Source organism: Mytilus californianus, unplaced genomic scaffold (genome assembly GCF_021869535.1).
Source record: "Mytilus californianus isolate M0D057914Y unplaced genomic scaffold, xbMytCali1.0.p SCAF_7, whole genome shotgun sequence".
Lineage (NCBI taxonomy): Eukaryota > Metazoa > Mollusca > Bivalvia > Mytilida > Mytilidae > Mytilus > Mytilus californianus.
The window spans coordinates 36,811,532-36,829,198 of record NW_026262723.1 but is presented as its reverse complement, the minus strand read 5'-3'; the positions used below and the strand labels follow the sequence as shown (position 1 = coordinate 36,829,198).

At 31.6% G+C, this 17,667-nt stretch overlaps 1 protein-coding gene across 1 annotated transcript; it reads right to left on the bottom strand.

Moving 5' to 3' along the window:
- Positions 1-3,815: 3,815 nt before the first annotated feature.
- LOC127708374 (RYamide receptor-like) lies at positions 3,816-8,621 on the bottom strand. The gene is made up of 4 exons (XM_052213238.1): positions 8,600-8,621; positions 6,582-6,677; positions 6,112-6,317; positions 3,816-3,863 (listed from the first exon to the last, which is right to left on the bottom strand). The coding sequence occupies exons 1-4, from the start codon at positions 8,619-8,621 to the stop codon at positions 3,816-3,818; spliced, it is 372 nt and encodes a 123-aa protein (XP_052069198.1).
- Between the last annotated feature and the right edge of the window lie 9,046 nt (positions 8,622-17,667).

The following is a 17,667-nucleotide window of genomic DNA, read 5'->3' as shown; positions in this document are numbered from 1 at the left end:
CATGTGTGAAATTCTGGTAATGATACGTATCAATGAACCATATATGATACTAAAAAAAAGTTAATCAACACAACTTCTGACTAAAAATAAAGTAAAACAAAATCTCGTTTTTAAGTTTGTGTTTTCTTAATCTTCAATCATTTGTGTATTCAAAAGTACTACTGTAATTTACAGTTATGTTGGTCAAATCTAAGACATATTCACTGTTTGCAAACTTTGAGGGAATAGATCAAAACTGAAAGTCACAATTTTAACATTTTTTTGCATATGGTCTAGTTAAAAAAAATGCGTACAACGCACGATATTGACGAAGTGGTGAAGCTGATGGCATAATTGATTACAGATGAACAGAAACTAACATTTCCCTCGCAAAAACAAAATTTTAAATTGGGAGGGGCACTTTTTACACCCAAAATTTGTATAATAATCCTTTTCTTCTTTAATCAATTCAACATCCAATAAAACAGAAATGCATTTAATTTCAGAACATTTTAAGCATTTTTATATGAGCCCTCAAAGTTAGACCCCCATTAATCTCAATGGAAGTTTTGCAAGACTTCTTTGAGTAGTATATTAAAGAATGATGTTTGTGCATTTTAGCATATGTCAATATGTATACGATGAAAAATGAAGCACGATTAAATGTCCTTTTAACAAATATAAAAATAAGGAGATGTGGTATGATTGCTAGTGAGACAACTATCCACCAAAGTTCAAATGAAGCGGATGTAAGCAATTATATGCAACCGTACGGCCATTCATGTTCATTCAAAGCGATGTGACGATCAAATCATAAGTGAATATAAAGTTTACAATGTTTTTAATTCTGTACTCCCTTGACAAGACCCGTTTGGCTTCTGTAGCTTTCTAGATCGTCGATGGAAGGAAAACGAACCATTAAAACTTCGCTGAGCTCCTGTTGATGGCACTGACATTGTAAAGCGTCTAACAGATTGTTTATACCGATTAACACAAAACATTTTGTCGAACAAGACGTTGAATCCACTTCGAAAAGTTTTGTTCATATAAAAATAAATTATTGGGTTAGAACCACAGTTACTAAAGGCCACGAAATGGAATATTAGCCACATAATATGTGCATGCATATGATTGTACAATTCTGGGTTGACGTCACCACAAATTGTCAGCACATGAAGAGGTAGCCAAGTCAATGCATAGGTTATAACAACAGCAAACAACATCTTTAAAGTCTGGAATAAAAAAAATATATACATATTAATATTAAGTAAAATATTTACAACATTTTTATTTCAGTACAAAATAAATATATAAATAGCTTAAAGGAATGGTTGAGCGCTCATAAACATGTTAAACCCCGCCTCTTCTTTATATGTCTGTCCCTGGCCAGCTGGAACCTGTACTCTGTGGGTTTTGGTTGGTTGCTGTCTGACTTAGTTTTTTCCATTGGTTGCTGTCTGCTTTAGTTGATTTTCATTGTTTACTTTTAAATAGTTTTAAATTTCATCGTACAAGGCATTTTATAGCGTACTATACGATACATGTATGTGATTGGTCACTTTTGAAGACTGTACGGCGACTTGGGATTTTTCACATCTTTTTCCTTTGGTCTGTATGGATAGTTATCTCTTTGGCAATCATACCACGTATCCTTGATTTTATATTTCAGAAATCATTAAAACTTAAATGAGAGGTTTCAATGAAAGACATGTTTTTTTTATTTCCTGTTGGGCATGGAAAACCCGAGTTATAAGTCTAAAAATAAAATTAAAACCTAAATTATTTCAATACAAGAGTATTCTAGAATTTGAAAGATTTCTATTTGGGGTGTTAGTAGTTGTTGAGAATTAAAGGCGTGTGTCGAATTCTGAAATTCTAAATAGTAAAACTTTGTCCAACATCCATGTGAAGCACTAAATAACATTTTAATTTGTTGTCATATGTAAAATTTGTGACACGTCGTCGTCAAGTATATTATTTAAATTATCCAACATTCAACTTAAAATATGTTTCAAACAGTTTCTGTTTACTTTTACCATCCGATTGAAATGAATACATCAGACATTTGGTCATACCCCACGGATATGTTACCAGTATTGACTAATAATGAAGAATATCATTAAAAAAGTTAGCAATTTTGAATTGTCACAGTGTCTGTTGAAAAGAAAATAACTTTCTTGTGAAATATTTTAGTGCTGTTTTTTTCAAACATTAACCTGCCTATTAAATTAAATTATCCTAGTTTTGGTACATTTGAGAATGTAAGTTTTCAATTCCTCTTTTACCCTTATACATGTATTTTGCTTGCAACAGGAATGTAGTGTTATTATTATAGGACAAGGTTATAAAGTTCCTGATCAGTATGACATCGTACTTCTTTTTTTCTTTGACAAAAAAACACATTTAAAAGTTAGCAATGTAATTTTCTAATCAAGCACACCGGTTGCGTGACAAGTAATCATCGACAAATGAGTATGAATGGCGGTGTTGTTTCTCTAATGTTTTAATGACTATCTTTTCCGTGCTTAGACCTTTTTTTCACAAAATATGATAGAGACATTAACATTTGTTAGTATCAAGAATAACACATAGCTGAGAGGTTAATACTCGGATAAAAAAACATGGTAAACAAAGGCCAAGGGTACAATGTCTTTATTGTAACAATATTCTCTCTCAACTTCTCAGCTGTGTGTTATTTTATTTATCATACTGAATGTTCTTTTAATTTATTGACATATTTTTTACCAGTTAATAAGAGAGCGCAACAATTACAAAATTTATACCCGCTGATTCATTTGCAAGATTGGTGGATGGATGGCTGTTTAACGTTCAGTGTCAAATTAAATGCACATTCAGTAAAACCCTGCTTTGTACTAGACCCACAAACTGAGTCAAACTTTGAATACGCTAGTTCACAAGATAACATTCACCCTACCCGGACACATTATTCCGATTCCGAGCAGACCAGTCTTTACTTTTTTTCTTTTAAATGCCGCGTATTAAAAAGTGGAGAAGCAACAATTTATTGAAACACTGATTTCAATCTTTGATTTGACCCGACCGGGGTTTGAATCCACGATCACCCGTAATCGAGACGAGCACGCGCAAACGAGACCATGACTTAGAGAAGAATGTAACCTCATGTTCACAGAATAATTGCTCTTTTCTAGATTTACATATTTCAATTTCACCCGGATAACTTAAAACAAAAAATTACGACAAAAGACGATTTTTCGTTCTTTATTGTTGATTTAACTTTTTTGGACGACAATGTTCTTTTGATCACTTCTAACGGTGTGTATATTTCGCAAATCGTTCGCTATGAGCCTGTCTGATGTTACGTTTTAGATTTTAATGAACGTAATCTTAGTATAACTGGTGAATTTTTAAGTCAGGGATTTCATTACCATAAATTATTCAAAACTTTTACAACATTCTTCCTTGAAAGATACAAAATCTAGTTTGGAAGTTTGGCTGCACGTGAAGAATTCTTATTACCAACGGAAAGGGGTATCACATCCTAATTGTTACGGTAAGGTTGTTTATTAATCCCGTAAAATTAGATACGATCCAACTAAACTCATTTATCCTTTGAAAAAACTTAATTTTTAAGATTATCAATTTAACACTGAAATTAGATCTTTGAATTAAAAATGTTCTTATCGGTACTAACATTAATTTTGTTTTTAATAAGTTAAAGTACATAATTACATATGTATCGCTATACAGATACGGAAACTTGTATCAGATAGTTGTCTCATTGGGAAGCATACCAAATCTCCTTATTTTTATACAGTTACTCAAAAAAAATGTATTAAAATTTAGTATTCAACATTTTAATCAGCCTTTACTTCATCTGCTTGAATAATATAATAAATAGAGGTCTAAAAGGAATACCAAAAGTGTCTAAATCATAATAAGGAAGCTTGATATCTACATACTAGAGCTGAATGCTTGGTTTGTAAAAATTCTTAAATTATCAATGGAAACTTTTGAATGCATTCAGTTGATAAACCATACGTTATCAAGAACTTCTAATTCGAAAACGTTACTTTCATAGTTTTTTCTCATTTTTTCTTGAAATTTATATAACTCGATGGTATGTTGTCAAAGTTTAAAATATACAATGTACATGCACAAAGTATTAGTCGTCCGGAAGCCAAGTCTACACAGTCTTTATAATCAGATTAGTTGTTTACGACGCCGAGAGAAACTGTCTGCTTCAAATGCATTCCGGATCACTAGAAACTGGACATGAAAATAAAAATACTCCTGGACCATCATAAATTACCATATAGATATTTTACGCTACCTTTAATTTAAATAGTCCGACGGCTTCTAAAACGTACGATTCTATAAACATTCATGCTGAAATTATGAATTATTCATTTTCGTCTTATCAACAAGTCTCCAAATTCAATAATATTTGTCTGTAAACCACTAATATATCATGGTTCTCGTTAAAAACAATATTCATCCAATTTGACCTTCATAAGCGATATATTTTCGTTTATTAGAATATTGTTATTTATATCTACACATAAATGTAGCATTGCTAGATATATTTTAAAGTCAAAGATGTTACAGACAATTAGATATTGTAACTACTAGGATTGTCTTGTTATATGACCCTACCCGGACATACCAAAGACAGAGAATCACAAAAATACAACTGCGATGGTTGATATTTCCCCTCGACTGAGAATAGTCGTAGTACTTTAAAACACCAGGTCTAGAGCGACTTACTAGTACGACACAGGGCTTAGATAAAATTATTACGGTCTATAATTGGATATAGTCAAATGACTATCCGTTTAAACGTTGTCAAACGATGTTCGACTTCAAATGGGGGAACTTATCCGCAAAAACGTGATCAAAATGCTTTCTTTATTTTGTAATCCATTCTTATAGACTTGAGGATGCTTGTTTTTTTCTCTCTGTAATATGTCGAATGTGTTTGTCCCTTTGGTTAAACATCGAATATCTAAATATAAAGGGTTTATTTAGTTGATGGAATAGGAAGACCACACAGACAACAAAAAAAAGCCGGGAGCAAACATACAAATAAAGGATAACAATTCATTGAAATCAATTTCATCACGCTTTAGGAAAAAAATATATCTAAATTATATCGGAGAACAATTGTTGTTGGTAACAAATATTGCATTTATAATGATGTATCTGTTAGTATAACCTGTGTCTGAGAATATCGTCAGTCTATTAAGTCAGATTAATTTGAAAGCCTTAAAGAACATTGACTCTAATTTAAAGACAAATTATTTTCTGCTTTCACTTCTACGTCCATTAAGTTTCAGTCCTTCATTTATTTTAGTTTATTTAGCCTACGGAAATATTTCAGTCGTCCCTTTTTCTAACAAATTTTTAACGTTTGCGTTTAAAATAATATCGCGAAGATTTGATTTTCAGTGAAGATCAGGAATAAGAACCCCCCTTCCCAAAAAAAATAAATACAAAAAACAATATAAAATCACGAAAATATAAATTACTTAAGAGTATAATTTACTCATTTATTTTTATTTTGAAAGGCTAATTGCATTTCAAATATCGTGAACATAGAAATCAAATGGGTACTAAACAAAAAAAAGACAAATAAATATATGATTGCCTATATTTGAAAATTTAATCAATTTGTAAACATTAAAGAAGCTAAAAACTGCAATTTTGATTGAGTTTTGTTTTAATTGCGACTTTTCATTTTTGAAAAATATCTAAAGATTAATATGTAAAATCGTCAAATTAAAATACTGATACGTTTTGAAACCCTGTCTGAGCACCAGGTCTCGTTCATTTTGGAGTTCATGAGATTCCCTCTGTTGTTAGTTACCCTGATTTTTCTTCTTAATCGATTAATGAGATTTACACATCGGTTAACTACTGTTACCTAATTTGACCATGTAAGGGACACAGATAAAGGGGAAATTAGCCCTTTCTTTTTGTTTAACTGTCACAAGAAAGGGGGAAAATATACAAGTGGTTCCATGTTACATGACTGCGTTAAAACATAAAAATGAATGGCTAGAATAAGGCAACACTTAACAAGATAATGAAAAGATGAAAACGTCAAATTTAAAACATTGTAAAAAGTAATATTAAAAAATGAGAAGTTCGTACCTTTCTTTTAGAAGAGGCTATCCGCATATCCCGAGTGCTGTCAGCCTCTCCGGGGGGCTGTTTTATCCAAATCATGTAGCCTATATGAGTGTAAGTACACATTAAGATGAATAATGGTACAAAGTATTGTAGTAACATGATGAATAAGCTGTAAATGTATCTGGACTGATGACTCTCCCACATTTCCATACACAGTCCGTTCGAGCCTGGTTCAAATTGTAAGTATATGATTTCCGAATGTATTGCAGTAGGTAAAGCAACAATCATCGAAGACATCCAGAAAATCAAAATCATAACTCTGGCTCTTGGTTTTGAAATTCTTTTCTTTAGAGGTTTTGAAATAACAATGTGACGGTCACAGGCAACAGCCACCATGGTCAATGACCGCTGTACAACTGCAACAAGTTGAAGATATTGCACTAAGGGACACATCACGTTTCCAAAAGGCCAATAATGAAAAATAATATTGCTCATAACGGTAAATGGTATACAAACAACAGTCATCAAGATATCGCTGAATGATAAACTAGCCAGGAAAAAATTTGTTACAGTTCGAAGTCTTTGAACTGTAAATATTGTATAGCATACCACAAAGTTCCCTCCAATGCTCACAAAAATCATAAAACCATACAAGCAAAGGAGCGTCACAATAAACGAATGAGGCAAGGTATACGGTTCGTAAGTTATGATTGTTCCGTCGAATTCTGAGGTATTGTATGTCATATTTCTTGTTTGGTTCAGTAAACGCGATATATTTCTATTCATTAAAGAAATTCTTCCCTGCATCAGTTTACAGCTGAAACCTCATTTAGAGTGTGTCCTTATTCGTCTGATTTTGTTTGTTTGAATGGAAAAGTCCGTCTTCATATCGTTTCCCTTGTAGAAATTAGCACCTATGAAGACTACATATTTACACTTCCTCTTCATACCCTGCTTTGAAATAAAATGAAAACATTTATTCCGTACATTTCCAAAGAAAAACCCCACTTATAAATAAATCGATCGAAGAGTTTTAATTTATCCTTATATATATTATTATATATGTTATATACATGTTTTAGCCACAATCAATCTCAAAAACCGCAGAAAAACTTCATCTTATAATCATGTAAATTTGTGCTGCTGTTATTGGGTAATTGCATAGGCTGAAATAGCATTGCCGTTGTTTTATGAAAATGAAATAAATAAGCAATGCAGCTGTAAGTTAAACACCAGAGAGTGACAATGCAATGCACACCATGTGGGATTGTCTTATAAAAATTAGACATCGATTATCTACAAATGAGAAAAGAAATATACAGTCGCAATTGAAGTCGCAAAAAGTTGTGTTTTTATAAAGGAGGCCAGGAAAATAAGGATTTAGGAATAAGTTAACTTTTGGTCGCGGACATCGGTGGTAGTTATCTTTTCTCATGTCTCAATTTGTATGTTTGTGTGTAAGTGTATTTGATGTTGATAACAGAAGAAAAAAAAATAGTATATTCCTTTTTTTATACTTAGACGATTTAGAGTTGGAATTATTGTATAGTCACCAGTCATTTTCAAAATCCGTGTGTCTACCTCTAAAATTTTATTTTTTTTAGTTGTTGTGTTGCTGTCTCATTGACACATTCCGTTCATCTTCTTTTTATTAATATTGATAACATGCAAAATTCAAATCCATCCATAAACAGATAAAATTAATGTTATTTCCAGCTAAAACAGGTCTACTCTAATTTAGGGGATAAAAGGACTATTGTTCAACGAACAAACTTAACCTAGCTTGTCTAAGGTATCTATTAATTAATTTGAAGCAACGCAAGTATTTTAAAACGTTGTTGGTAACTTTGACAAAGAAAGTTGTTAGGGAATCATCATTAACAGCTTTTCGGGGATATTTTTATCAAATTTCTGCTCCGTTTTGCTATTTGGAGATCTGCGCCGCTTGTCCCGAGAATCTGCGCCTCTTGAACTATTGACGTCATACAACAATCACTTTTCCAGTGTGGAGTCGATATTTTACGAGAACCTTGGTGATGTCCAGTAATGGGGGACAAATACGATAAGGTGTATTGTTAACCTTGCTGCAGATATTGTTCTGTAACAGATATGAAGTATTTGACCTTGAAAATGCATAAAAACTTGTAATTCTGTAATGAGTGGTTACAGTTCCGTTTTGTTACTACAGGTCAAACTTTTGATCGAGAATTGGTTTTTTTTCTGAATAGATTTTGTTACTCACAAAATAAACAAAAATTAAATTGCAGCCTGTGTTTCAGTGGTTGTCGTCTGTTGTCGTATATCATGCTTGTTTTTCATGCATTGTGTTTACATAAACCAGGACGTTGGTTTTCTCGTTTTTATTGTTTAACATTTTGTCATGCTGAGGCCTTTTATAGATAGCTATAGAGTATGGGTTCTACTCATCGTTGAAGGTTATAAGGTGACCTTAAGTTGTTTCATCTACGTCATTTGTCTCTGATGATAGCTATCTTATTAGCAGTCATACCACATCCTCTAATTTTATACATTGTTCTGCTAATATGTATGGTATTGCTAGGATATTCCCTAATGATTGTTGTTTGGGATCCTGTGCAAATTTGTTTAAAGGCTAAATGTTGAAAGTAAAACTAAATTCATATTGCCTATTTCATTAGTAGTTGGAAAAATGTTATTTGCATAGTATCCAATACCAGTATAAATATTATACAAACAGTGTAGCCAAGGAAAAACAGAACGACATCTTATCATCTTTAAAGTCATATGAAACGAGTTTCTTGAAATTATAATGTAAAGAAAATTATTGAACTAATGCTAAGTTCTTTATGCACGATTTTTTTTACATTTGTTATGAATCCATAACATAAAATCGACAAACAATATTTCATTCTGTGAAAACTGTGCCGGCTAATTAACTTTCAAAATTATGAAGCACGTGAAAAATAAGTGGGATGATTAACATGCAATAGGGCGATGTTTTGTTTTTTTTATTTTCCATGCGTTTTTTTGTTTGTTTGTTAACTAAACTTTGTCACAATAGTTGTTAAATGATTTAGTGTATTTTAGTTTTCTTTTAGAATCAATTAACAGTATCTAAATTCCACGTAGGTTTGCCTTTTTCCTCATCACGGTAATTCTCTCGCACTTTCGCTGAGCAGTTGCTAACGAGAGATCTCGCGGAAAGGTCACTGCATACGGAAAAGCTATCGGCGAAAAAGAGTACGGGAAAACAATAATTCAATAGCAGTACATTTTTTAAGTTTTTGTTAAGATAAAGGATTTTCTTTTAAAAGAAATTCCATGAAACATGTTTTATAGTAAAACTTAGCTATTCAAGTAAATAAGATATATTCAACTTTTTTTTCAAATGTGAAGTATCATAAAAAAATAATGTAGAAGAAAATTGTCAAAATAATTTGCCTGGTACAGATATCTTCAAGATGACGTCTGCCAAGTTCATCAATTACATTTGCACATCCTTGGATTCACAATTTTTTTTTTTAAAAGCAAAACTCTCGGCGATGTTTCAAATTATTGAAGAGAACACATTCTGTCTGTTCCATTTATGTGACGTTAACAGTCTTATTAATTGTCGTTCAATTCGCTTTATTCTTTCAATGCCAAAAACTTTCTTTTTTTTTCCATTTTGTATATAAAGCCTTAGTTGACGTTGACAATGAAAGAACATTGTATTAGATATCGGTTTGTCAAATGTTTTTCGTTAAACCAATATGGACAATTTGGGAAAACAATTATGAATCATTATGATTGAAGCAATTTGGCATTCTTTTGTATTGTGAATGTCATTCTACGACAAATATAACAATAAGAAGATGTGGTATAATTGCCAATGAGACAACTCTCCACCGGAGACCAAATGACATAGAAGCTTATATCAATTTGAAAAAATATCCTTAGTCACACTTCCGAAATTCCTTATTTGCGGTTTTTTCTGTACACTTAGGTAAATTATCCATTTGTGCTAATCTATTGAGACCCGTTGCGAAACACATTATTCTAATAGATTTCTTATCCGAGTGCATATCTATTTTATGTTTAAGTTTAAAAATTCATCTACGACAAATGTCTTTCTTGTTAAGTAGAAAATGATATTGTTTTGTCAGTATTTTCATTTTCGAACAAACACATTTTACCCAACATTAATACAGATATCTAATTTGTCGGAATAAGTTCTTTTAAACCGCTGTATTGGTAGGTTATTGAGTCAATGACATATGATTTTCCAATCTAAAATCTTACTTTATTAATAAATAGATAACTTTGAATATGTTTCACATTTATATATAATATTTTACTTTTTATTGATTCAAAGAAAATGATGTAATCATATTTGAAATTTTAGATTAAAAATTAGTTACATATATAGTGCATATCAATTTCAGACCACTTTTTGAGATTCTTTCATTTTGTCAGTAGAAATCTATGCATAATCTCATTACATTGAACAGTTGCTTAGCAATATTGCAGAATTTAAGCATCTCTTTCCTTCATTCAATAGAGTTGATGTGAATCTTCAAAAAGATTTTCACGTGACATTTTTGAATCAGCAAAAACGTCAAATACAAGTTTTGCTTTGAATGGTACGTGGTATTCCTTGTTTTCGATCGTGACATGAAAAATATATCATTTAAGTACGTTCATACTTACTGGAGGTACGATCGTAATTGAAAACGCTTCTAGGAAGAATATACTGAAAGCTACTACTGGACATTACAAGGTTCCCATTCTATATTACATAAATATCCCTATTTATTCCGTTTTCGTTTTATATTTTGTTCTTCTTACTTATGCCCTGACCGCCTGGTACCGTCAAGAAACTCGTTTGCGGTATTGGAATAACTACGCTCGCTAAAAGGTAAGTTTGTCTCTACACTCTTCCGATAAATCTGGGTTTAACCTACTACATGTTTATCTGCTGGAGTTGCTACTATTCTTTTTTCAGTTATACAACTCACAAAAATGCACAATTTAGAAATGCAAAGAAATTGTTAAATAAGTAGTTTGATGCTATCTTAATCAAATGCTTACACTATTTAGCAATAATGTGTTTGGTATAAATATACCACCAGGTGATTGTAATTCCGATCGGTACAAACCGTTCCCCTTACATTTTAGTTATGTTTATCGCAAAACTTCATAAAAATCCAACGAATGACGACTTGATAGATTTCATTGACAATACCTGTTCATAATAAGACGATATATTTTCTGTATACAATGCAGATTTTCCTTAATATTCCGATGCTATTTATACACCTTAATTCGTTCATACCGCATCAAAAATTAATAGTAACTAAAATTGAATTTTGTAGAGCTTAATAATAGAATTTATTATGGTAATCTTTATACGAAAATGTATGATAAACGTTACGTTACTACCTTTCGTTCTGTTATGTTATTTCCGGGATGTTTCATTAGCTTCTTCATACGGACATTTTGCAGATGGTTCGATATGCGCGTGTTTAAAGTAGTTTGTAGCGTTTCTTATTTATATTTTAGCGTTACATCTTTTATTACAATCATATATAGATTTCATGAATCATTATGGGTCAAAATGTTAACTTATTTATATCACAACTGTAATGATTTATATAAGGAGTATGAATCCAAATGCAGTAATTTAATCAAAATTGATATTTAAAACTTGGTCAAATCTTGCTCTTTGGTTAAATAGGAGTATCAAAACAGTTATTATGGTTATAATTGATATATATGTTTTTAATATATACATTGGTTTATTACATCTTTAATGAAATACAGCACCCGATATTTGAGTGTTTAACTGCATGAGTTCATACAAGCAGGTTAAGTACTTTGAGCTTGCTTCCACATACTGTGAATTAATTCTCTGAAACAATTTAGTACTGTTTATTATATTTTTCTTGAATATGTGTTACGTTGATATTTCAGAGTAAAGTGTGTTCACTTTAATAATATTTATTGTATGTTCTTATATGTTACATTTGCTAGTCCTCTGATCAATATTAAAAAGGAGAAGGTTGAGATTAAAACAACAAACCCCGCCAATACAGTAGATGCCTTAATTCTTATTTTTTTCTTTGTTATTATGAATAATTTAAGTTTTATACTAGGGAGATTAGGAGTCGTACATAATTTCACTTCGGCGTCTAAAAGGTTAAGTTTTTTAGTGCAAAGTTTTATTTGTCTGTTTAGTTTCAATATTTCCCTTTTGTACTAATACAGTAATGCCCGAAAAGACACTATTGACTGTTATAGATTTTATTTAGCTGAAAATTTTTTTTGTGGTATGATTTCCAATTAGACAACCATCAACCAGATACTATAAAGGACAATTCTAAAACATATCATATTTAAAGTATTGGGGTTTATCAAATGTATAAACTAAGTAGATCATCATAGTACATGTATCTGTTATTATTTCTAAAAATGAAAATTGATTCATGTGATTTGTCTGATTTTTTTTTTTTTAATTTTCTGAAGTTTTTCAATATAAAAAGATATATAACAGCAAAGAAAAAGATCAGGTGTTACGCATAAGAGTTCCGATAATTTGATGATATTAAACCTTGCTTTAACGGAAATAAATTTTGAAAATTAGTAGAAGGTTAAGCCTTAATCATATCGTCCATAAACAATGTCTTTTATATCTTGTATAACTGAAGTATTACATCAGCTGAATTTAAGATATGAATTATCAAAATCCCACTCAATTAGTTTACCTTGTTTATTTTTAACAGTTTATGCTGACTGATTTATTGGTTGATTGATTGTTTAGCGCCACTTTCAGCACTATTGGCTATATCGTGGCGGGCAGTTTTTATTGGTTGAGGAAGCCGGAATGCCCGGAGAGTACCACCAACATCCGGCTGGACAACTGACAATCCTAGTCAATTTAGATTGGAGTCGAACGCACCTTTCACGTGCGGAGTTCGTACTCACACAACTTCAGTGTTGACAGGCTAGTGATACAGTAGATGAACTACTCAGTTTATAATAGACATCTTCACCGTAAGACAGAACCGAAACAGAAAAAGGAACAGATACCGAAACCAAAACCAAGGATAGTTGAGTGAGTGGAAATTCTTGTATGTAAAAGTGAGTGTTATTAGGTTTTAGTGAACTCAACCCGTATATTTATTTATAGTTTTCTGATGATATTTGCATCGATTATTACATGTAATTGAAACATCAATTAACATGAATGTACCGATGTATTTAAATAGTGAACATTTTTATCGCTGAATACACTTATTAAGTAATATACAACTAAATGTGTCAGTTTAACTTTATTTATGATGCACAATCATCATGAAGAATGTTTCGCCAAAGGGACATTGCTGCACATAGTTATACAATTGGTATACTATCGCTTATGATTTTATAAATGTTTGTTTGTCAAATGGGATTTCTACATTATCTCGTCTTTTTCAAGTCTTTTCGTTGACAAGTTTGGGTTGATCGTGTTTATAGCATCTAGCGTTCTAGAAGTATTTGGTATAACAATGGGTTGGTCAGCTCTAGATATTCGGTGTCAACAAGCAAGTGACAATTAGGGAATGGTAATGTCTCCTACAGATATGACCTGCATCAATATGCGTCATTTTTTTTATCTATCTTATTTTTATGTGGGTTCTATCATAACCTGAGTATAAATGCAATTCGTGTGATGATGTCCATTATAAAACAAAGCTTGGGTTTTTTTTCTATTGGAGATGCAATCCAATGATCTAACTGTTTCTTCAAATTATTGCTATTCTGTGTTTACATTTTGTCTATCTTCAGCAGAAGGCAATGTAAAAACGAAGCGAAAGATACCAAAGGGATGTTCAAACTCATTAGTCAAAAACAAACGGACAATGCCATGGCAAAAAAACAGAAAAAACTATCAAAGTCAAACAACAGTATACTAAAGGCTGAGTAACAAGAACCCCAACAAAAACACGGGTGTTCTCATGTTCTTCGGAAGGGTAATAAGATCCTGCTTCACATGTGGCACATGTCCTGTTGCTCATGTAAGAACACGGTGATAAATATAATTTTGTGGGTCATTTTGGAGGAAAAGTGGACGGGCATGTTGTAACGACAATGGGAGCATGTCCGTCGTCTTCTGTGAAACAGATATTCCAAAACGGTCATCCAACAGGCGTTTATCAAATTTTTGAAGGATGATTTAAAACCTAATGAAGAATTGGCAAAATTTGGTGTATAGCTTTATGCACTCAATTTTTGTTTACATCGAAGATAGTTGTTGAAACGTAGGTTAACATCGTAACCATATTAAATGCATCAAAAGATTATTCTGTTAGCTTATAAGACCTGCAGCTTTATTCGTCAGTCTTGTCTTCTTCAGCACTTATTATGGGAAACATCAATTCTTTTTATGTTTGTTTATTTTCTTCTTTTAGTCACCTTTTGGTGATATAGCCCTTTCTCTGGTTTACCCTCGCAAATTCAAGTACTTATAATCCATCGCTTTCACTTTTACTATGAGTATGAGCGTTCGTGATGAAAGTAGATCAAGAAAAGCGCTTTGGACGCAACAAAGTGCTATTGTTTTTTTTTTAATTTTTGATAAGGATAAGTAATTTGATAAGGTACTACTCGCGTTAAAAAGATCTGACTAGATCACATGGAAGGATACATATTGCCGAAAACAAAACATGAGTCTGGTGTCTATCAATTTTCTTCTGTTTTGCTCAACCTAGAGAGAATATTTAATGTGGACATCATTACGTACATTGATTTTTACTCAGGTTTTATTAGATACATATATATACAAGAAAGTAAGATATCTTAAATACGGATCATTAGTGACAAGTATAAAACGATATCACTCACTTGTTGACGACACGTATCTATCTGAAAACCACAATGTTATACCATATACATGTACATTGTACCTTGAGATGGTTAAACTATCCGCGATCAACACAAATTTAACAACATCAACGATAAGATTTGAACAAGAAGAGTGTATGTCGGACATAGCATTAGACGAATAAAAAATTAACTATGCAGCAAAGTCCTTTCGAAAAAACATGCCTTATGATAAATGCATATGATATTTGAAGTCAAATCGACATCATAAATTGTATATAACTTGCACCGGTATATTCAGTAGAGGTTGAATTAATCTTCAATATTGAGTTGGTGAGTCAAGTTATCATCGATATGACACTTTCAGATTTTCAGTTCACAATGAAATTTACAGAGAAAAATATCAACCCACTCATCTACACTTTTTTCCTTTTTGGAATCGGTTTCAATTTCGATTTCGGTTTCGGTTTCGGTTTATGGTAACGATGTCTATTGAAGTAGTGTTTAATAAAGGTAGAAAAATCATAACTTTCTTCAGAGTTCATTGCAAGATAAAAAAAATTAGTTTTGCTTAAAATTTTCGAAATTTGCAACGCTCCAAAAATAATCGACACCTTATTTTGATGAACTTTAATTGCAAAATTGATGAATAATATTGCAATTGAAGTTAATTCAGTTGTCAGAAGGAAAGAACATTTTGTACTTGTAGAAATTAACCTGCTAGTTAAGGCTTATATAAAGCGAGATTTATAAGGCATTTAGTGTGATTTAGGTAATAGGTAGATAGTAAGGACACTGTGACTTTGACTTGAAGTTAGTCTACACTTAGTTGTTGTCTAGTACTCCTTTTTCTGGACAAACTGGTCAAAACAAAAGTTTATAATTTTGAATTTCTTAACGTGAGACGTCGATGTAACACTTACTTCGAACACTTCATTTCTACCTCAATCTGTACTAAAGCATATTCATTATGAATATAAACTTCTAGATTATAATTATTTTCATGAACAAAGAGCATTTGATTTTCGCCTGTACAAGATACTTTTTAGATATTAAAGTTTTCTGACTAATCACCATTATAGCTCTGATTGATCAGCACTTTCAAATATGATGAAATATTCATAGTCTGCAATATTTACTGTATTGTTTTCATCTATTGTAATTAATATGCGACACTGCATACAGAAGAGAATTGAAAAAAAAACTCATCACAGATACCAGGATTAAAATGTGGTATGCAGGACGCGCGTTCCATCTGCAAAAGACTCATCAGGGACGCTCGAATCAAAACGGTTAAAAGTCCAAATAAAGTACGAAGTTGAAGAGCATTGAGGCCCAAATTTTCGAAAGGTTTTGCCAAATACACCTACGGTTATCTATCCTGAGTAGAACATCCTAAGTCTTTCGAAAACAATCAAAGTTTTGTTAACAAACAATTTATAATTATGACCATATCAATTATAATCTATCTCCACACAGAATCAATTATAATCTATTTCAACACAGAAGTGCTGACTACTGGGCTAAACATTCAATAAATCGCTATGCTTGTAATAAGATTTCTCCAAAGCTTGATGGTCTGTATATCTATTTTAAAATTATGGGATATCATATGAACTATCCAAAACTTGAAGGTCACTTACAAGATATTTGTAGGAAAAAATAAATACTTTTTGGTGAATACAGGAATGCACGTACACAGATTGTGATGTCAAATTAGATTGTATAGAACTTAGATAGGGAAATACATCAGGCTGTCTTGTCTATTATTTTTCACAACCTGGTTAATATACATTATCACAGTTATGACATTTATAACTTGATAATCAAGTTAATTAAATAGTTTAAAAAATCATTACTGTAATCTAAAGACGTCAGGGTTTTTCAATGTTTTTTTTCTATTTTAAATGTTACATGATTAACAGATTGTTGACACATTTTCCTTCTAAGGTTATTTATTTTTAAGTTATACCTTTTTATGCAATATCGATTCAATTGTTTCTGAATAGTTAAAAAAAGGTATTCAAATTGAATTGTTTTGAAACAAGAAGAAAGGTATGATAATGCATTTATTTTGATGGAGACAGAAATATTTGAAATTAAATGCATTCTTCTGAAACAAATTGTAGAAATGTAATTTAACTCTTTGCAGGGGTATTTCACAAGTGCATTTGTAAAGTTGCCCAGTCTAAATCCAGATTAAAATTCGTTGAAATTCGAAATGCAATTACACGTTGTATTTTATAGCAATCACACATATTATAAAAATGGCAAGCACCATCGAATTCATACATTACGAATTAAATGAGATATATGGTACATTGTAAACGTCATTAAAACAACCCCGCAGCGACATAAATGATGTCCATCAAAATATCTAAAGACAACACTACTTTTTATGAAATTGTACAATGTAATCCAATATAAAATGATAAACGCGAATTTACAAGCTGATTACACTGAAAAGCACATCAATCTCAGAACCACATTGACTGATGTCTTTCTAAATCCGTTTCAAATTGCAGTATGTTTCGTGATGTCATTTTATACATTTGTGCACAGTAACCAATCTAGAAACTTTCATATTTCAGTTACTTCTGCGTGATTTTACAGAACTCATTAGTAAAGCATTAAAGATATTCACATATAAACGTTCAATCCAATTTTCCCCTCAGGCTAAATTGCCTCGCCATATTTTGCACAACCTTTTGGAATTGTGGATTTTTTAATTCTTGTTCAACATCGTATTTGATTTTT